The 23,473-nt window shown below is 34.3% G+C and overlaps 1 protein-coding gene across 1 annotated transcript in view; it reads left to right on the top strand.

The window, feature by feature from the left end:
- The window catches only part of LOC123014492 (BTB/POZ domain-containing protein KCTD1), a 37,317-nt gene extending 15,888 nt beyond the window's left edge, over nucleotides 1–21,429 (top strand). Inside the window, exons 2-5 of the mRNA XM_044413637.1 lie at nucleotides 13,386–13,475; nucleotides 14,230–14,421; nucleotides 18,796–19,001; nucleotides 20,597–21,429. Coding sequence (XP_044269572.1) covers nucleotides 13,447–13,475; nucleotides 14,230–14,421; nucleotides 18,796–19,001; nucleotides 20,597–21,066 — 897 coding nt within the window. The 5' untranslated portion in view covers nucleotides 13,386–13,446 and the 3' untranslated portion in view covers nucleotides 21,067–21,429. The remainder of the gene's footprint in view (nucleotides 1–13,385; nucleotides 13,476–14,229; nucleotides 14,422–18,795; nucleotides 19,002–20,596) is intronic.
- Nucleotides 21,430–23,473: the final 2,044 nt, after the last annotated feature.

Genomic DNA, 23,473 nt, shown 5'->3' with positions numbered 1-23,473 from the left:
TAATGAGGGATAAGTAGACGGCGGGTGCGCGTACTAATTCCGAACTTGGGTTGATATATACGATCAAGAGGCTGTTAGTTCAGTCAGCTTCTGTGAGTGAAGGCTGCCTGACTCATTTACAGTAGATTATAGTGATTACTGGCCCACGCCGAGTATTGCCAGGTCAGGTAGTGAGCCGAGGCTCGCATGTGGACGGTAGCACTTCCACGCCCAGTATTAGGATTTGTGTGTATGTGCGAGAGATAAGGGGTTACGTGTTAATACACGCCTATAATACCAGCTGCTGTTAAGTCATTACATTCCTGCTAACAACATTATTCCTGCATTTCCGGATTTCACAGTGCTTTTTCGTTTTGGGTGGCAGTGCCCAAAAACTCCACCGTGACCGCTGTTATTGCGTTATCCACGGTGGGCAACTTAAAATAAACGTATTTGTTTTTGTCGGCTTGCACGGTAGCTCACCGAAAGAAGCGAAGAATGCCATTAAAAGCCGTGAGTCAGCAGTGGTTAATGATGCAGTGCTTTATGATTTTTTTAATCACGACCCTGCTATAACCCATCTGGTGCTCAGTGAGAATTGACGTTATCTGGAAAAATGTTGTGATTATGCTCCAGTTACAATGTGGCAGATGGAGGAAGGATTCAAACACAATTAAATAAACACATTGAGAGCCATCGACACTTCACTGAAAGCTTCCGGGAAAGACATTTGTGTTAGATAAATAATCTTTACAAAAATGATCATGACTCCAATAATAGCGGATTTGTATTACTTATCGGCGAATTAATGAAAGGTTTCAATACGTGCATAGGAAATTGCAGCAAAACAGCTGGGGGGCCAATTTTATTTTAATTTTCTTTCTTGAGATTAATAGCTCTAAAGCCGTTGAAATGTTTTTAAAAGGGCGAAGAAAGTTTATTATCTCATATTAACAGTAATATAGTTATTTAGCTTTAATTTGTTTACTTTAAGCGGAGTTATTTATTATGGCTAGAAGATATGAAATACTCTCAACCATAGCTTCTTAAAAAGACCGAATAATAGAATTTTATACTTATGTTTTTTACTAACTTTTTTTTCTTAATAAATAAGGCATTTTTCTTGAGATGTAGGATACTATTACAAAAGCTTTTGTAATTTATGATTCTTTAATTAAAGTTTTGAAAGGTGGAACATTGTTCTGTATTGTTTAAATCTTGAGACAACTTTTAAATAGTTTACTTACAAAACACCACAAGCACCAGATTTCAAAATCCTACAAAAATTATTGGCAAGCTCTTAAAAAAAATATCTGAACTTTGCAGAACTGCAAGTTTTTCTAAATAAACAAGTATTTATATAGTGATCTAAAGTTCACAGAACAGTCAACCCACGGTAATATTTCTTGTTCGTAATTTTTTGCACAAGACAAAACACAAGCCCGATGAACCCGATCGATTCGGATCATCGGTTTAGTTTTGTCGACCATGTCTGCAATTAATATGAGACTCTGGCGACAGATGTGGAGCAATCTGTTGAACCTAAGGATCAAAAATTGTATTTATTTTTTGCAAAAAATAAAAACCGTCGTTTTTGCCGCCCGTGTATTTACGTAGGTGTGCTGCTCCTCGAGGCAATCTTACTCCATCGTTTAAAATTTTATTTTTATTATTTATGAACGTTCGAAGGGTAAATTCCATCCCAAACAAGTTGGATCGTATTCAGAGCCGCCGCCGGTTAAAATATAACACCGTGGTGTATTTCGTTTCGATGATGCTCGTGCTCGTGATCGACCGTCCATCATCGTGACCACCAAAAGGCCTAAGGCCACGAAATCTCAAGTATTCCCAGCAGAAAGTAATCTTCTTCTATCATCTATTAACTAATCGTATTGTTATGTGAACATCAGGCATACCTTGTATCATTACGAGAGTCACGTGTGAAGCATGGGTTTTTGGATGAAAAGAAAAAAAAAGTGACGGGAGATAGACGATAAGTACCGATTTAATTATAGATCAATTAAGAGAATCGATTACGGAAAATTTAATAAGAAGCTACGATCGGATTAGATCGTTTTTTGAACACGTGGCCAAATAAATAAAGTGCCAATTAAGATAATTATCGGTTTGGAGAAAAGAAATAGGAAAGAATTTTTGTTGTGCGACTATAAATTTCACCGACAATAAGCGGGAACCTGAAATGTGAAACAATAATACTTCACAATCATTTTCTATCACTGCTTCCGTATTTGTTATAATTAAATTATTATTTTGAACTAAAGACTTTTTATCTGCAACAAGTTCTTTATATAAAATGAACACTTTTCACTCTATTTATTTTTGTTTATAAACTAACACGTTGTAGCCACTTCTTTAATGTTGGCTGTTTAAAAAATTAATTAAATTGTCACTTTAAGCTGTTAATTATCAGTTTTCTTGATCTTGTCTGAAAGATTAGAGCTATATTTGTTTCTTGTAATTAGTATGTTATGTGTTTTCCATCCAGTTTATGATCTCTATCATAATTAATTAATTCCGGTTTTTGTGTGCTTTTAAGCTGCTATCACTACATTTTTAATATATCTAACCATAGTTGTATACGTAAAAAATGTGACGCTACAATATCCATTAATGCTCCACGACTTCATAATGATTTCATCATTTGTTAGACCGTTTCTGTTGATATGAAATTCATCATTTTCTAATACTATACACAAAGTACTAATCAATGTTTAGATAGATTGATATAAGAACTTGTTAAATTAAATGCAGTACTATTGATTAATACAAAAAGTCATTGATCTGATTATTTTATCCTTTTTCGACTAGTTTGCAATTTTAATTTCATTATCAAAGTATTTTATTTTTGTCTCTAGATTATATTATCATGTAAATGAAATACATATTTTATCTATTTTTTGTCAATTTTAAAATTCTTGATTTCGTTCTAAGAAACATCTACATTTTTCATTCTGTGGCCGTTTATTTAGTCTTCAACAACTTGTACATTGTCAGTTTAGGCAGATAATGACCTATTCCTATAATAAATTATCTATAAAGCAATATGAATGGTAAAGTAAACTTGTACTAGACCTCTGACATGACAAACATTACCATTTTTTTCCATTCCTTATAAACTTCTATCTACCTCTAAATTCACGATTATATGTTTTTCCATTATTCATTATGGCAATAAAAAAGATTTATTGCTGTAAAGTCAGTGTTAAAATATCTTTAATGAATCTCTACATACTGAATAGCTCACTTAGGAGTTCTATTAAATATTTATAGGGATCATTTTGTGCAGCTAACACTCATTTTTCACAATTATCCAGAAATATTCTTCTTTATTGTAAATTCAAAACTCACTCAACTTGAACAGGTTTTAGTTTTAGTTTTGGGTTTCCTAATTGTTGTCAAAAACATCAATTAGGTACTTAAAATTTTTTTGGAGATTTCGATGTTAAAACTTGCAAACTATTTTAAAAATTCTGTGGAGGCTCATCGAATATGTATAAACATTTGTATCCATGCTATTAATTTAGAACAAGAACCATCGTTTTGTCGATTTATTAGCGTTCCAATGTTGACCTGACCCCGTTGTGGCTAAATTTAGTGTGACTATACAATTTTTAGTTTTTATTTTTTGAAAAACACATAATCGAGAATGTTCCAGAAACGCGGTACTTTGATACGGTTGCAAATTTGGCTTTTTACACTGACATGATTTATCATTTTGCCATAATTCCAACCAGAGTGCAAGAACTTGAGCGAGGAATCTGACTTTCGGCTCGAGGTGGGGCTTTCCAAGGATTAAAAGTGTTGTTTTGCGAAGTTTGACGTTACAATAGGCACTTGACACAAAAGTTGTTTGTTGAATTCGAAATTGAAATACAATTGAAAGACGTTTAACAGTTTTGTGTTTACTTGAATAAATTAAATATTATGGTGGTCAAAAAAATACAAAAATATGATATTCAAAACAACCTCGGAAATCTGTGGTTATTATTTTTCCAGTGTCAAAATATGTATAAACTAAACACTGACCTCTCCAACAGCGCACCACTCCCACTATCACTGTTTGAAGTAAAAATTATCTCCCATACAACATTCCCCGGCTGTTAGATCATAACAAAAGACTATTTTTTCAAAAAGTCATATTCTGCCACCATCGATCAGTCCGAGGTCGACGTCCCTGCGCAACCTTTGCTCCGGTTTCTGCATATCGCTGTCACCATTGTTGGCCCGAACTTTCGGTCACCACCTACACCTTAATCTTACAAATAGCCAGCTGTTTCGTAAGTGGGCACATCCACCCGCACTGCCGCCGCCTCGAGCCGTCGCCCACGCTGCCGCTCCCCTAGTCTCGGGGCCGTTCGAGGGATGAAGAAGTGGGCGACGGTCGCTCGCTCTAGCATCGAAATCTCCGATGTCGCCGGTTGCGCTGCCTGCGGCCAAACAGCTCGCCTACCTGCCTGATTTTTGTGGCGGTTTGTTTTATTTGTCCAATGTCACTTTCACGATTAACCTTTAGATACTTCGAGATTTTTACGGCTGGGGGACAAGGAATTTAAGGCCTTGCCACCACCTCAAGACCACCGGGTCAAAGAAGAATTCATTTAAAGCCACACAATGGGAGGAGCTCTCAATAGAAATGATTTATCATACGAGATTTTGACTTTCGGAAGCAATGTGACTGAGCTTTCAAGGATTCAAGGACTGGACATATGATGGGATCAGGGATAAATCAATCTTACATGGAGTGTAGAATTAAATTCTATAACATATGTAACTAGCCTCGTTCTTTGCGCCTAAGGATTATTTACGTCTTACATCTGTCAAACCAGATTTTTGCGTCGCTGCTTCAACCACATGTTTTATTTTATTTATTGTTAAAAAAATAATTGTGCCCCTAAGAAAATTGCCACTGAGAAAAGCCACTAGTTCATACAATATAACCGATTTTGTAACCAGGAAAAACAATAAGATATTTTTAAGTAAATAATTTTCTTCGAAAGAAAAGAAACTATTCCACGTTTGTTTGCAAGTTCCGGTTTTGTGATAAATGATAACAACTGTTTTGACATTTTGCAAGTGACCACTTAATATTTTAATGCCAATAATTAAGTGTGAACGATAAATCAAAAACCTGTAAATATTTAAATAATAACCACTAAGAAAAAGCGAATAAAGTTGTCTTGACATTTTGTGAAAGTAGTAATTAGTTTGGCGCCCGAACTGACACGTGTTTTCTTTGCCCGGTTACCTATATTTGGATGGTAACATTTGTCATTGCATAATTTTCGAAAAAAACACAAAAGTGACCTTTTCACATTGAAAATATGTTTATATGAATAACTATACTCTTTTTGATATTAATGTGCATCAAGTAGGTTGTAGAAGTCTAAATGCATCTTCAATTTAACAAATAGTGTCATTAATGTTATTCAGAACAAATCTAATCACATCAGTAATGACAATTTTTTTTTGCTACCTGAGGTTTACATTTATTTAAAAAAATAATTGTTAGGGAAAATTGAGGTCAGGATTGTTTGAATTTTTGCATGAGTGCGACCTTAAAATGATCTCTTTCAGCGACTACTTCGATGCACATTAATTTGAAAACGAGTATACAGGGTGTTCGGTCCAAGTCGCCCCTGTCGATAACACCTAAACTTACTTTTTTTTCAAAAACTAATTTTTCAAATAGTACTATTAATTCCTCGTTTTTTTAGTAAATGCATTAAATTTTTTTGGCACATCCGGTGTAGCCGGAAATGCTATAAAATTTAGTTTTTCAAATGGAACACCTTTTTTTTTTGTTAGAAACAATAATAATTGGCAGGAAAAATACGGTAAACCACTATTTATTAATTTTACTTTACATAATGCACTCAGAAAACAATTTAAATTTTTGAATTTTATTGCAAATTTAGCAACATAGGTGGATTTTACTTGTCAAGGTATTCATGCAAAAAGCAATATGCTTGGATACCGTTTAATTGTTAGTTTGACAAAGCCTAATTTGTCAATAAATCTTATTGAGATTTTTAATAATGGATGATCTTAATTACGACGAATTGGTAGATCAGCTTGAAGTGTTATTTAAGTGCAATAAAAATAGGGCGGAAGCTGAAAGACAGTGTAGAGAAAAAAACTCAAATAGAGTTTACCCAAATCGTTGCAAATTTAGTCGAATTGAAAAACAACTGAGACGAATAGGTTCGCTTCTAAAAACTAAAAACCTGTGGTTCTTTGTGAAGAACAAGAAAATAGAAATCTGAATGCTCTGTTATCAGTCGAAGAAAATCCAAGAGTTTCCATAAGAGAACTCGTTCATCAACTGACAAATTAGATTTGTCAAACCAACAATTAAACTGTATCCAAGCATTTTTTTTAATTAACACCTTTCCTTTAAAATTAAAAATCAGGCTACGCGATCAATTTCCTTATAAAATTCTAAGATTTAAGATGTTTTTCAATTGCATTGTGTTCGCAAAATGTAATAAATAGATAGTGGTTTACAGTATTTTTCATGTCAATTATTATTGTTTGGAGGAAAAAAACATAAGTGTTCCATTTGAAACAATAAATTTGGTAGCATTTCCGGCAACACCGGATGTGCTAAAAAAATTTGATACATTTATTAAGAAAGCCAAGAATGAATATTATTACTTAAATATCTACTTTTTGAAAAAAAGAAGTAAGTTTAGGTGTTATCAGCCGGGGCGACTTCGACAGAACACCCTGTATATACCTATGTATTTATAAAGTACTAGGTCGATTTCCCGACTAAGGGATGCAAAGATATATTTTTCAACCACCAATGGGTTAGGAATAGAATTTTTACCACATAAAAATGTTAAAGAGATGTCAAAGGTTAGCATAAAGTCCTACCTGTCATCGAGCCTCGATTCGACAAAATTAACAACTAAAAATATCCATGTGTGAGCTATACGACCATTTGATTCTATCACTGTAATTTATGCAGTTGTTAAATTCGGCTCCGACACCGATAAATCCGCTCCTATCTGCTCGATTATGTTAACAGAAGGCGTGACGGCAGTACAATTGCATAAAGACATTATTATATTGTGCTGTTGTGTCGTATGGCCCGTGTACGGCAAACGCCCAGAGCAATCAAGGTCTCGTCTCGTCTTGTCTTCGCATAAGGCAACCCCAATGCTTATAAATGGTCAAAAAGTTATCACAAGCAAAGATGACTAATCTGTAGTGGTCCATGGCACGATGTTATCTTTTGCACGTGAATTTCCCGAGGCGAAACTGCGACAGAGCGACCGGTCTGGCGCCGACCAGGCGACACCCGGAGGGCTCCGGCGACCCTTCTGGAGGCGACTTTCAAATGTCCGCCTGCTGAGCTCCCACAGCTCTGGAGCCGAGCTGAGGTTCCCAGGGTTTTAGGAGACGCCGTTGAGGTTATACCGTTTAGCAGTTTTATCCTTTTTGTCGAGTTGTGTGAGAACGGTGCACTAGGTCACGATGGACAGGCGCTGATGCGCCGGAAGGAGGCGAAGAAGTACCGAGATCAAAACAGCAAATTGCGGATTTTAGTGGCAGTAATTAACAGTTTTTGCGACTTTGTACAAAAATTTGTTTACAAGAATTTAAATTCACTTTTAAAACATTTAACTTTTTCTAACTATCATTGTAATTCGGTCTCTTAAAATTTTCCTGAAATGTTTTGTAAGATATTATGCGACCTTATAACTGGCAACTAATGATTTGAGAGCGATGCAATATCATGACGTTTATTCCGCCGTCAGTTATAAATTATATAAAACAAAGATGATTCTGCTATATTTATCTAGTAATCAAGAAGGTTTTATTTGAACGAGAAATCCTCTTAGAAGAAAATGAAACTAGGTAACCTAAGTGATTATTATTTAAATGAATAAAATGGTACATATTTAGAACCTGGTGTAGATCAAAAGCTAAAAGAAAATTACTTCTAAATAACGTGAATATCGAGTAAAATCAGATCTTTTTGAAAATGCTCACTTTGCGATGTTGCAATTTTTTGTATACGAGTAGCATCGAAACAGAATTTATGTACCTACTGCTACTTTTTTCATAAGAAAATTTCCATTTTCAAAATGAATATTTTAAACAATTTACCAGCGGTCACGTGAAATTGTCCAAATTATTTCTAATAACAAAAAACTAAAGCATTTACGAGCTTGTTGTGAGAAACGTTTAAGAACATTTTTTATAAAAATGTTTTTAGATGGAGGTAGTAATTTAGAAAGCACAGAGTTATTTATTACACAATCCAAAAAAAAATCAAATAAAACAAAATAGATATTTTTGTTACAAGTACACTTTTTGCGAACGAATTGTTGCTGTTTTTAAACCCACAAAAACAATATTACAAACAACATTTTTTTGTTAAAACTCCCAAAAACAACAACAACCTCTTATTGTTTATTTTAATGTCATTAAAGCAAAATTTATCGAAAATAGTGAGCTTAGGATTTTAATCACCATAGTGATCAAATTGTTTTTTCGTCCGGCAAAACTGTATTTTAGGAACTACTACTATTTTGCGTGGGTACTATTTTATTGAGTCCAAAAAAAACTCATTTTGGGGACACTAATAGGTATAAGTCCGTAAAATAGCTACTTTTAAGAGCGTATACAAAAAATATATTTTTGTCTGCGATTTCTCCTAAATTGATTTAATTAAATAAGATTTAAAACCGTTTTTTTCCCGTTTACTCCGCCCATGTAAGAATCTAACCCTCCTTAATTGTATTTCTATAAAATGTTAAGTATTTTTAATGTTCGATTTATTAAAATTTTTACAGGCCAATTTTTATATTTGGGCTAATTAATTAATTAAATTTGTAGAATTTGGAGGTTGTTATAGCCATTTGCATCGTCAAGTTGGTTTTTAACTTCAGAACATTTATACATTGAATTTTTAAAATGTTTCTCAAAATATGTAAAGCAATCTAATCATTACTATGCTTTGATGGCTGATCTGTTACAAGTTATAATTAGGCACACGTAAAGAAATAGGAATTAGATAAAGTAAATAATAACTGGGAATTAAACCAAATATGTTTATTTCGCAGTTAAACTTGTTTTTTTTTCAAAATTTCTATTTTTTTCATATGCCAATGACATTCAAAAAGCTTGTAACAAAACACGTAAAAGTTTAAGAACAGTTCTTAATATGTATTAGAAATCACTATACTCGTGTGACGTCCTTCAGACCACAACACGCACAGCTACTGGGCACCGCACTAAAGTACCTCTTTGACTTAAGTATAAACGATGATTAAACAAAGTACCCACTGGAGGCTAGAGCATATTTCAGGTGAAGAAATGCCGAAGCTGCGCCTTAACAATCAGAAGCGAGCTTTAATTAAAGATTTTCAGTTTGGGGCAATTTTCAGTATGTTCACCTTTCCCAACTGAAGCCGAAGGTAATTAAGAATAAAAAGCGCACTTCCATTAAAACATTAATTTTAAATCTTATTCTCTCCGGGTATCATTAATACTAAAAAGCCATACGCCGAAACTTTGAAGGATTTTAAATCGAGCGACCGATGCATTAGATATGTCTATCGATTGATAGGCTTATTACTTCAGAGAAACTCTTTTAGACCCCAGGCGATACCGCCGGCGAGGAGGCGGCCGATATTTTAGCGAATATCTCGGTCGTGACTTGGAGATAAAGCGGATTGATGTATTGCTACTCTCAGGGAAGTCGCCGCTCTTCTTCGACTAAGTTGTTTCGTATGACCGACACGAAAAGCCTCGGGCGCCACCTCAAGGATCAGCAATTTCAGGCCGAGAACATAACTCTTAAATTTTTACGCAAAATGAGAAGTTTTTACTCAAAAACACTCTCATCAAATATAAACATTTTGGCCTAATTTTAACTTTCAGGAGAAAGTTTCAGGAAGGAAATCTCGAGATATCAGAATCAAATCGGTCTCGTTTTGCTTAAATACCTCTAATTAATTAAAACCCAATTAATTCCCTTACTAATTAATATTTAATTCATACAATACAATTTCCACAGTATAGACGGTCTCATCACATATTAGCATTTTTATTTTCGTAAGAAAAATTTCAGGAAGAAAATCTCAAGCTATCAGACTAAAGTCGGTTTCATTCAGCTCCAATATCTGATGTTAAATCCTAATTAGTCTCATTGCTAATTAATTTAATTTATACAAATTACTGTAATTTCATATAGTTCTAATTTTACCTTATCATCATTAATCAATATGTCAACATAATTGAAGATCAAAGAATCGGTCATTAGTATTCAAAGTATCTCAAACTAAGAAATTTATTTGGAAAATATTTGTCCATCAACAAGTTATTCACATAATTTTTTCAGTTTAGTAGAATTACAAGTTTTAGAGTTGATCAAGTCAATTTTTAATGTAGATCGTTAGTCGGCTGGGAAACACAATGAAACTAATGAGATCACCAAAGCTCATTATGTGAAATGTTGTGAAAGCATTTGAAATATTTTAAACAACATCAAAGTGGTTCAGTAAAAAAAGCGATTGTGAGAGGCCCCTTGAATACTTAAGTAGCTCTTGTTTGGGTTTATTTTGCTATAAAATTAAAATTAAACTTTTAAAACATTGCACAAATAAATTTGTGTGTAAATTGCGCAGATTTTCATAGCGATGTTATCGTCTGTCATTTGCCAATCCTTCAAGCTAAATATTTACAGTCTCATATATTACAAAAAATTGTGTATCATGGCAAAGCATGTGCCATTAATCACCGACCTTTTGCGCCTATAATTTACAATCTCTCGACCTATACAACTCGACGCTGAGAAAGAAAAATGTCGTTCCGAGGGTATCTTTGACAAAAAAGGTTTGTATTTCGGAAAACCCTCTCCCAACTTTCTGCAAAATTTCAGTCGCAATTATATCGTAGTAAATTGCCCGTGAGACTATTCCTGTAATCAAACGCTCGGAAATATCCGAAAGTCACGGGTAAAACACTCCGGGCGGTTTGGCGTGCCCGGAGCGTATTTTCTTAACAACAAAAGATCTCATCCCGCTCGTAGGGTTTATTTGAAAACATACTCGGAATAAATGAAGCTCGCTAAAACCTAATTAGAAACGCTGGAGGCTCTCAGATACAAAATTAATCACTAAATTCCAACTAGTTTAAAAAGTGTCGTTTGCACTCGGTTTCTTCACGAAAGCACCGTCAACTTCGGCGATTGTTTAACAGTATTTAAATAAGAAATTCAAAAGCGAAACTCGACTGGTGCCGAACACTTTGACAATAAAACGAGTTCTTTATTCAAATGCAAAGCATTATTGATGAATTGAGCTTATGAAATATTTATCACTTTGACGTGTCATCAAGCGAAAGCCAAGGGAATTTTCGGAATGCACGAAATGGGCGTTCGAGACAAAAGCCCGCTCCAAAATTGCTTCAGGTAACTGTCAGATTAAAAGTGGGTTTTATTGTTATCTACGAGCTCCTAATTAGGAGTTTTAGCAATAATTTAACTCCAATCGTACTCCTTTGATTCTTATGGACCTTCTATATTAAACCTGACAGTCACGATGAATCAATTTTTCTTTTAAAAGCTTCCTAAACTGTTGTTTGGTAATAAGGAAAAATAGTTTTAATTAAAAACTTATTGTTTCTTTTTGGTAAAAAACCTGTAAATGTTTGTTTTTCCGTTTTTCTTCTTCTCGGTGTCTGTTTCATTAGGCGTTTGAATAAACCTCGATTTCTTTATTTTTGCATGTCGATACACATTTATTAAAAAAAAAACTAAATACTGCCTCAATCTATCAAGTGCATTTACCATTCACTCACCGTACATCCTCCGTAACTTGATTCTTTTACCTTGGCAAAAGAAGCGGCAAGGAGAAACGTTAGTTCCCAGCGTTGGCAAATTAGAAAAAAACAAGAGAAACGGGTTAATTTGTCCAGTGTGCAGCAATGTCTTTTTCCGCGTCGGTTCCTAACATCAGAAGCAATTCGGTACGGCTTTGGCACGTGTTTACACGTGGCCCGCTTCCAGTGGCAATTGCGTTCTCAACATGTACGTCCAATTAACAACGTCATGTTTACTCTGGCGAGTGGTTGTGGTCTTTCCTCCGGGCCTAGAGCGCGCGTCAACGTCGCCGCCACAATAGCCCCCTTAAATGTTCTCCAATAATCAAACGTATTGTATAGATGTACGATTCGCAAAGTCGCTGTTAACAAAAGCTTCTTACAAAACAATGGAGGCGGTATTTCGTCATTTGGTAAAATAAATATTAGCTTTCTGGAGCAAAGGAAGCGTACTGTGTAATTCCTAATTCTGGAGATCTCCCTCATTTTGGTTTCAATTAGCTTACACAAATATCACGTAACCGGTGGTCGAAAGAGAATGAAAATAATGGAAATTGACCAAACTTCAAAAACTTCGTTTTATTAAACAAATACTTTCCTAATATTATTATTATTATTACAAAACGCCCACCTTTAAAATCTCCATAAATATAGCCGGAAATGATTGACGTTTCTTATTACTCAAGAAACACAACTTTATGTATATATATTTATAACTGCATTAAAATTTCATTCATTCATTCAATTTTAATTTGTAAACGATTAATTTAACAATGAAAAATTTTATGCGATTAGCATTTGCATTTACAAATTTAATTTGTTCTTAAGTAGCTAATATACGAAATAACACTGTCATAAATTATGTTTGGAATTCACAATTGTGCTGTAAACATTACGCGACATATGAGACTCGGTGCTACTGCTTCTTGCGTTAACATCTTTAGAAAAACATTTGAATAACTTAAAAGTATCATTGTTACTTATAATTTTCTTGAAATAATAATTATTATTGTACATTCATAATATTGGCTATTACTGTATTTTGTAGGTAAAAAAATTCTGTAATTGTTTTAGAAAGATCTCTGATAAAATCTAAAAAATTGTGACCCCTGTTTGTAAGCTCATATGATATGTATAGAACAGGTTTTAATCTTTTGCATTTGATTATTATAAATTTGCAACCAACATTACTTCAATATACCTGCTAACAAGAATCTCAAGTCTACTTACTCAGTTACAATAAATTTGTGAATGAGAAACAAATTAGTGATTTTCTTATCTTAAAATCTCGTATCTGTTCGAGAATCAAGTCATTTCTAATTTATGTTCTTGAGAATTGCGCTATAAATATTTCTTCTCACTTCAATTGACCTTTTCTGAGCGTACTTAAGTCAACAACCAGTAATTTTATTGTGATAGGCGCTGTCTAGACAACCTTAAATATCAATCACTTGATAAAACTCACGCGGGTTTCTTCTATTGTTAAAATTGAACTCGATTTGAAGACTTCTCGCTAATTTAAATTAATGAATTGCTTTATTTAATTTCAGAAAAAAGAACGACATTCGAAATGACGTGGACAAGGAACCAAAAGACTTGACCAACAGAACAATGTTTCCTACGGCTCAGATTAAAATGAGGTAAGAACAAACTCGTGATGGTCTTGTTTCACAGTAGGAGCTTTGTCCAAAATTCTTCTCGGAAGTAGTAATTCATATAATAAAAATTTTTACAGATTGCCTCAAATGGACATGTAGCTTATTAACATATTTTTTAACGAGTTCAGTAAATAAGAACATTTCTAGGAAGGACACTATTGTGTTGTTAAAGGATATGTTAACACAATTGCTTTCCGCCTTATAGAGTTGTCCAGGCATACTATTAAAATTTATGGTTTCTGTGCAAGACAAGCTAATGTTCCAAGTAAGAAAGATGATCACTATTCTAACGTATAATTATTTTACATTATTACCACGCAGTAAAACACAGCACATTATGTTAAATGTTCACACCTGCTCCGCCTCTTAAGCTTCATTGTTTTAGATATGTGTGGCTAAAAATACGAAGACACGGGCAAGTCGACCGCCTAGAGGCTACATGTAGGTATAGAGTGATTACAGAAACTTGCGATTTTTGGACACTCTAAACACAAAAGGATCTAACTATAATTAACCCAATTACCAAATCTTACTTAGTTTTTCTTGGTCTTTATACAAACAAATTTGTTACAATACAATTCTGCAAAAGCAGTTTGTAAAATATTTAAATTTTCCCACGTCTAGAACTATAATCTCAAATTATTAGAAAAAAATGCCTGTTTTGGAGTAATACAAAGTGTGAAATTTTTAATGGGGGTTGCTCTTCTGCGTGGTCATTAAAGTCTCTCCGTTTCAGGCTGATGTCGCCTAGCAGTTCCCCCGCTACCTCTCCGACGATGTCAAATTCGTCATCGCCGACCCCTCCAGCCGTCAACTACAACAAAATTACAGGAATTCCGTGCGTGGCCGCCGCCTCCCGGTATACCGCCCCCGTGCACATCGACGTCGGCGGCACCATCTACACCTCATCGCTCGAGACACTCACCAAGTAAGTCGGGGGTGCCGTGACGGCCCGGGGGTGTCCCCCGCCATCGCGCCATCTCATGCACATAAATCCGGCCAAAGCATGCTCTAAAACTGTTAAAGGTTAAATCATATAGCATTAAAGTGTTTACAATATCGGGCATCTCGATCGAGCCCCCCATAAATCAGCGTGATACCGGCCGCGGAGCTCTAGCACATGCCGCACAGATAAAAGAATAAAATATTGTGTACATATAGCTCATAGCAAATAACTAAATAATTCAACATTCAGCATGGTGAATATTGATGCTGATAAACGCGGAGGATATATTGCGGCTAATGTCGTAGTAATGGGCCATAAATTATGGTGGGAAATAAATAAATTTCTCATGGGACGTGCCGGGAACATCATTAGAGCGGAAAAACTAATAAATTGATAATGCGATGGGTGGCTCTTTATCTGGAAATCACAATGGCAGATTAATTGAGGCCTTTAAAGTATAAAAAAATAAAAAATGAAAAAAAAAATTTGTCACATAAGGTCTGTTTTTTTTTTTAAATGGAAATGCCAAACAGTCTTAACGTTGGCATCACTAGTAAATTCATTCATGGTAATTTTAATAAAGGAAGTTGGCAGTTCCGGTTTTTTGAATTAATTTGAAAACAATGTCATTAAACATAAAAAATCGTCTAAGAAAATTTAGAGATGAAACACCAAAAAAGAAACAAATTCGGTACACTAACAGTTTTTCGATATTTGGAAACGAATAGTTCGCAAGCAGGAAGTTAGAAAAAGGGCCCGTTAAAATGTAGACGCAATTTGTAACGCAGGTTTGCTAAATATTCTCAATTTTTAGCAAGTAATTGACAAGAATACAAAATAAATATGAATGAGAAAGAATCACGGAAAAAATGCAACTAAATTAGTGTCTTATGCATCGCTTTTGAGAAACGAGTTGAAAAAGTAACAATTTTGAAACTAAAGCTAAAGAAGAATTTATAAAATGCATCAACTCAGCTCATTTCAATAAATTACACAAAATTTATTACCAATCATCATAATACCTACTTGTATCTTTTGCTAAATAATTTTTTCTGTATATACATCCTTTTTCTTCAAAGACAAGCTGCTACCAATTTTTTCACCAAAATTTTGACTTTGTAATTTCCATTAAAAAAAAAACAGACTTTAAGTATAGTCGTTCTGAAACCAGAAGATCTTTAAAATCTAATGTTTTCTAAATATATTTGCTTAGGTATTAAATAAAAACTTTACCTAATAACAATTACAAAAAACATTGCGAAAAATACATAAAAATAAAAACACGCGCCATTGATGTAATCGATGTAATAATACTATGCTTTCATGCTTTTGTTTCTGCAAACTTATCTCTAATTCCTTCGAAATTTATTTTCCCGGCAATTTCATTTTCGATGCTTAAGATTGCTAAAACAGAAAGTCTGTCTTGGCCCATGTTTGATGATCATCAATAATTTATAATTTAGAAAAACTGCGTTTAGTTTGATGTTTTAACGTAGAAACGTTATTGCAAAATTTCAACTGTATACACAAGGTGTCCCACGAGTAATAATGAGCCACAAATTTGTTTTTGATGCAACCAATATTACATTTCATAGATAACGTGCATATTAAAATATTTCGTTTTAATTAGTTAAACAAAGTAATCGTATTTTTATTTTTGACAAATTTCTATCAGTCAAAATGACTTTACCCCAGTCCGTCTATTTGGATATCAATCGCTGGATAGAAACGTGCAATCTGCGAAGTATTTTTCAAACATTCTTCATAAATGAGAATCTTGTTGGTCTTTACGGCAACATTTTAGTAATTGTCACCAAATTCTCCAAGGTTTGACATTTTATAAATTAAAGTTGAAGTGCTGTTTGGTCACTATGTTTAATTTATTAAAACTAAATATTTTAATATCCACGTTATCTTTGACATGTAATGTTGGTTGCTCCAAAAAATTTTTCAGACTCATTATTACTCGTGGGACACCTATACATCTTGTTCGTAATTGTTTAGAAAAAATGAGTTAATTTTTTGACTTCGTTTATGTGCTTCACGTAGTTCCCGATAATTTGGCTGCAGATATAAGTGAATTTGACTTTTTGACTGCTCGCAATCACTTTATGTCCTTAGGCGAATATTTTTCAGAATATCTTAAGGCTTACGGAACCATCTGTTTTCGATAATTTCAATTAGTTATACGAGTTCAACTTTTATGTTATTTTGGATATAATCTATTGAAAGAAATCGAAAATGTGGTATCCTATATAATAGTTATTTATTCGACGAGTTTGAGTGTAAATCGGACGCTTTATTTGACCGAGTGGATTTTTAAACCACGAGTGTAACGAGGTGTAATAAAGCGTCCGATTTACACTCAAACGAGTTGAATACAACATTTTATTCTTCGAATTAGACTCAACAAGGCTTAAACTTGCTTAAATCTGTTAAAAATAATTTGACGTTTCGTATTGAGAAATGCCAAACAGTTGTCAAAACTTCATTACACAGGAGAAAAACCGTAAATTTTGACAGTGTCGAAGAATAAAAGTATTTAACACATCAAAATAGCCGATTAAAATTAGAATCGGGACAACTCTTGTCGGAAACAGTAAATATTTACTTTTGAATGTTTTAGAAACCAAGATATAATAAGACGAAAGACGGTGTATGTATAATATATACACGAGCCTAAATTGCCCTCAAAAAAATAGAAGCCTTATCTTCAGTCGGGCTTTAAACATTTCCTGAGGCTATATTCTCCTGATTATGCTCTTAATTTTTTACAAGTACATGTAACTTATAACACTTTTTTGGCGAATCTTGTAAATCTACATAAATGAACGTAGGTACACATGGTGTTTATAAGTAAACACAGACACCTTAATCGTAAAATTTAATCTAATCAGTGACTCAATTGCCAAATCACATCAAAAAATTTAAAATAAAAACATAAAACAAGCAAATTCTGGAACATCTTTATGTTGTAATGTAATTTGAGGAAAAACTAATTTAAATTTGATAAATACATAATAGGCATTTAGCGGCATATTATTGTGTTTGTATTGTAACGAAATACTCAAAATCAGCCCAACGCCTACCTCCCCTATAACCACAATCTTTGCATGTTGCACAAATCCGAACCAGAGCTGTATTGAATAGAGTGCAGTGCTTATAAACAATAGTCGACTGCACAATAAACTGACGCTTGTACAGCAACGTAACGAAATTATTATCGTAACAAACTATACCATTGTTTTGGATTTCGCTCGAAGGGAAAGAATACAAAAGTGCAGGCAGGTTGTGGTGGGCATAGACGTGCGTCGAGTGCAAATAGGGGATACAACAGGCGGCGGATAGCTAAATGCAGACACGGCCTTATCTCAAGAATATACGGACTTGGCCCCGGAGGTGATCACACCGAATACCCATATTTGGCCGCCGGTGTGGGCAGCGATGACTCGCACACAGAACAAAGACAAAATAAGCTCAATAACGAAATTAATGGAAAAGGATTTTTCTGACTGATCACTGATGTAACAACAGTTACATTATTTAATTAAAAAACTATAAAACTGTATGTGCTAGAGTAGTGAGACCACTCTACATGTTGAGATTCGTGCAAAAAGTTCACGTGAGCAAAGTCGAGTGTGCTTTTATGGCGAAAAGTTTCGCTCATTAAAGCAGGTCAGGGTCGAACTCCGTGTTCGTCGAAGAATATTTTTCAAATTTTTTTAACTTTACAAGATGACGGTGGGAATGTGAATGGGGATAGTTAGACAAAGTTATCGCTGCATTTGCAAACTTCTGAGATAGCCGTGTTGGGAATTATTCCATCAGAGATTTGAAGGATTAGGTTAGTTACGTATGTCCTAAATTGGTAGGTATTTCTCAGCCTTCAAAACCTTATGATCGCGACAAATGTGGCAAATTCTGCTTCGACATAAATTTTCCAATAAACTCAACTAACAAGACATCGAGGCATTTGCTTCGACGTTCCATCGCTTTTCTTATAAATCCCAGCTATTAACTACTCAAGAAGCTGGCATCTTGTGAATAGGTTCTCGGCATGCTTTGGAATTTATTGTCAACTTGTCTCATCATTTGGACACGCCAGGTGCGGTGTATGCTTAACAAGATCGGCCTTAACACTATAACACCTGGCCGTTGTTTATTAATCATCATACGGCGATAATCCTATGAGCATTAAAATTAATTCTCTTAGGACTTATCGACATGTCGAATATAATGCGTTGAGATTATGTATAGACCACAACTGACGCCTTTTACGGCTTTTATATGGCGGTTTTATCAACCGTGTTAGCCATATTCACTGTCATTATTAAATCCATTCGTTTCTCTTGGCAGATATCCAGAATCGAGGCTGGCCAAGTTGTTCAATGGAAGCATACCCATAGTACTCGACTCACTCAAACAACACTACTTCATTGACCGAGATGGAGGCATGTTCAGGCATATTTTGAACTTCATGAGGAACTCAAGACTGCTTATACCAGACAATTTCACTGATCTGGACTTGCTTCTAGAGGAAGCCAGATATTTTGACATTGGACGTAAGTAATTCAAATTATTCAAAATATGCTTTTTTAATCAAAAAAATTAAACAAAATTAAAAACAAAATAATGAATTCTGGCAATTTTATTATTATCATGCAAAAATTAATTATTTTTATTTTTAACTAAATGTTTATTATTTGAAATTAGTTTTAATCCAAATTATCACAATAGTATTATATAAATCTAATACATATGATCAAATTGATAAATAAAATCTCCTTCAAAATTTAAACGCATGTTGTAATGCAAATTTGCATTTAATTTTCGTAAGAGATTAACAAGTTTTCAAAGTTATGATTGAAAAATGGAAAAGATAAAAGAAAATAATTTATTGAGGAAGAGGTTGGAAAACTGACAAATTTGAAATTAAAGCTAAAGAAGAGTTTAGAACTTCGACATCGAGCTTATGTTAAATAACTTGTTGCGGGATTCCCATTTTTTTTTAAATAACTGAACTTTTAACAGCTTGAAAAATTAATGTACTTTGGGATTTTTACAAGTTTGAGTACAGTATATTAGCCCGACGTTCCTTGGACGTCCTGCATATGTAAGAAACTCAAATATGTATAAAGTGTAAATTAGTTAAATTTTGCGATTTTTTACATTGCAATGTCTTTGTTATTCTTTGTTGGATTTCGACAAAGTTTTGTTTGGCTTAAAGAACGCACTTTGCAGAACATTGTAATTTAATTCAATAACATTTTAGTTTTGTCTTTTTTATACTGAGCTGTAGTGTGCAACAGAGACAAAATTAAGTTTTTACTTATTTCAGATTATCATAGTTGAAAAGTTGTACACATTTTTGATAGGAAAATATAATAGCTGTCATTAATTTAAATTATTAATTAAATTGTCATTTATTTTAACGTTAAAGTTGAATTACATTAAAGTGCCAGAAAACTGACGACCAAAGTATTTTGTCTCCAACTGCACAAAGCATTGAAAAAACGTTGCTTTTCTAATGTTACTAAATATTTGTTCAGAAAGTAGGCTACATAAAAAGGTAGTTAAACCAAAAAGCACAATTAGGTACGTCTTTGAACACAAAAAAATCTGAAAAACATGGAACTCCAAGAGATTACAACAAGTAAAACGGTTAATTATTGGGAGCTTCCGTGCGCCTATTTTGACGTTTTGGCACACTTGGCCTACTTAATACAAATATTCATTGAAATGGAAAATGTAATGCTTTTTTTGAAAATTTATATCTCTCATGTCACAAGAATTAAAATTATAGAAAATGTGGTACATAATTCTGAAAAGAATGGGCAATAATCTGAAATCAGTAAAAACTTAGTTTGTCTCTGTCGCAAACCACAGCTCGGTATAAAAATAACTAAAAAAACAGTGCCTTCGTCTTTTCAGTATCACATTTAAAAGACAAAACTAGAAATGTTATTAAATTAAATTACAATGATCTACTTTTTTTTTTCTTTAAGCCAAACAAAAATTCGTCGAAATCCGACAAAGAATAAAAAAAATATTTCAGTGTAAAAAATAGCAAAATTTTAGTTGTCCGGTTAATTTTGGCGACCAGTGTAGTTAGAAAACACCATACAAATTAAGTATTTAACAATCACCATTATTTCAGCGATGATCCGACAACTGGAGCAGTTGAAGAAAGAACGAATAAAGAACAACGGCGTTATTTCCCTCCCCAACAACTCGTTGAAATCCGGGGGCAGTTTCGGCCGCCCCCACGGCGTGAGTTCTGAAAACTCCCGGCAACTTGGACAAGAACTTTACGAATGTGTAGCCCTCCACGTAAGCCCCGACTTGGGGGAGCGCATCATGCTCTCCGGCGACCGCTCGCTCCTCGACGAGGTGTTCCCCGAGACCAATCAAGCCGTGATGGACGCCCGGTCCGGGGTAGCCTGGAACCAGCAGGACGTCCACCACGTGATCCGCTTCCCGCTCAATGGCTACTGCAAACTGAACTCAGTGCAGGTGATAACGAGGCTGCTGAACGCCGGCTTCAAACTGGCGGCGAGCAACGGCGGCGGCGTCGAAGGCCAGCAGTTCTCTGAGTACCTGTTCATAAGGAAGATCTTGCCGGGTTGATCGGACTCGATCCGGCAAATCGACAATCAGCGTTCGTGACGCAACTATTCATTAATTTATGTTCTCGTTAGTTGTAATTTATCATCCTATTGTCAAGACATGCCTTACTTTAGTTTGGAGAATGATCTAATTGTTAATACGTTTGTTTGCTAGTGGTTAAGATTAAAACTATGTAAATAATTTTATTAATATTGTATTTTTTCTTGTTCATGGGTTGAGCATTTTTTTCGCTGATCTCATTAGATCTATTCGGCTGTGATCCGTTTAAGAAAACAGTGACGACTGGATGCTGCGGCAGCTGGCGGATCGACCATTATATACTGTTGTAAAGTGTACTACTTCACAATAAATATTAACTATTAACGCGTTTATTTCTTTGTAACAATAAAATAAAAATAACACAATGTTCGTACAGGCGAAAACCGGAATATTCCATAAAGTTAAGTGGCCTGAAAACTCTTTCAAACAACTTGCACTAACGTTGTTAATTATGCAAATTAACTTCTACTGTTAACAAAGAATTTTTTAATTACAAAGTTATGAACAGATAAAAAATAAACAATAACGAGTACTTAGTTTAGAGAGAGAAACACCTAATGCTGAACGTGTGTACCTAGTGCCAGGTTTATCTACAATAAAATATGATAAATTATCAAATGTTATTAGATACTCGTATTATTTATTACAAATATTTAAACTCTAATTCGGGAATTTTTACGAGTACCTTCGCGTATGAGGAGAAGATGACCAAAAATGTTTCTATGTAGATGTGAAATATACAATCAGTATTTACAGGAACATAATAATTATTTATGATTTTTTATTGAAATAAAAAAAACTAATAGAATAAATGACTTCCAGACACTTGATAATAATAGTGCCAAACAGCAAAAGTGACACTTGAAAATACTTATTTTCGTTTTAAAATTCTGTCGAAATTCACGCGTTGATTGTCCGTTGTATAAATTCTATTTATTCAGTTATTTATGTTCTGGATAACATTCAAATTATTAGTTAGGATCTCGTAATAACAGAACTTATTTCTATTAAATTCTTATATCAACAGTTTTTCTGATTTGTGTGCAATTAACTTTATTATACAAGTATATTTTTTAAGTTGCAAATAAAGGTAAAATATAACATGCAGCAAGAATAAATTCATTTAATGTATTGTGTCACCTGTTATTCCATCTGTTTAATTGCTTGTGAGTTACGTTTGCCAAAAGTTATGACCTACTTTGTACTTCTTCAAATTGTTTTCGTTTATATTTCACTTAATACAGGCGCTTATAAATTTAAAACTGTGGAGCGAACATTAATCGACTACATTTTTTTTTTCATTTCCCAATGAATTGCAATTTTACGACGTAAAAATCAAGTTTTGACGTTATTTTGTGTAAAATATTTTTTTAATATACTCGTAATTTAAAATAAATTTTCAAGCCTAATATACGTACCCCTTTCTGTTATTGAAAGAAAATAAACAGTTAGTTTAGTCAATGTCAAATGAGGTTCCTTTTCAGATAATAAATAATTATAACTGCATTTTTGGAAACCATTAAATAAAAAAAAGAGAAAAAAATTGAAAATAACAATTTACAACAATTATTCAATCAATTTTCAAAGTTGACTTGACTTTTCCTAATTATCTATTTTATTAAGGTTTAAAGAATCTAATATGTAAAATTTAAAAAAAAAGTTATAGGAACATTTTACACTATTCATAAAAACACCATTTGCTATGGGAATTTTTTAAAGTCCTGAAAAGTAAGTAAAAGCTGAAAGAAAATATTTTCTAGATACAAACAAATCTTGTTGCACATTCGTTAATAAATTCCGTGGCCTCATGCTCCCCCGTCCCGGCCACCCGCCTACCCGATTGCTGTATTTCGTATGTCATCTGGAGGATAATTGCGCGTTAGGCCTCGGGCTCGACCCCGAGGTATGCAAAACCTGGTGGAGTGTAAGGACAGGACAAGTTTCCCCGAGTGAGTTACCATGGTGACTGTGAACTCAATATCATCGACAAAGAACCAATTGGGGCCGGGTCGCCTGGGGCAGCAGCGAGCACGGCTGTGCGAGCGCCTCAGGCTCTTCAGCCGGGACTCCCGGGGCGCTGGAGACGGGGGCCGCGGGCGGCCAGACAATCGACGCCGCTACCGCCTCGAGCATTACTCCCACTCGCCGGCTCGCTTGTTTGTAGGTCCACTCATTATTATGGCATTCTTATTCACAGCCCGAAGTGTCCGTCGAATATAATCAGCCGCAAAAGCCTTCGGCTCTCCGCTGTTCAAGGGCCCTTCGTTACCGAGAAGCCTCCAGCGATGCAGATGCCGAGCAGATTTTTTTCGTGACCACTTTTGCAAATTTGCACAACCGCTACAATGCAATTTAAAATTGTACTTAA

Source organism: Tribolium madens, unplaced genomic scaffold, assembly GCF_015345945.1.
Source record: "Tribolium madens isolate multiple individuals breed KSU strain unplaced genomic scaffold, Tmad_KSU_1.1 Scaffold_97;HRSCAF=244;Tcas5.2_LG3a, whole genome shotgun sequence".
NCBI lineage: Eukaryota > Metazoa > Arthropoda > Insecta > Coleoptera > Tenebrionidae > Tribolium > Tribolium madens.
The sequence above is the reverse complement of the archived record's forward strand: the minus strand, read 5'-3'. Positions and strand labels throughout refer to the sequence as shown.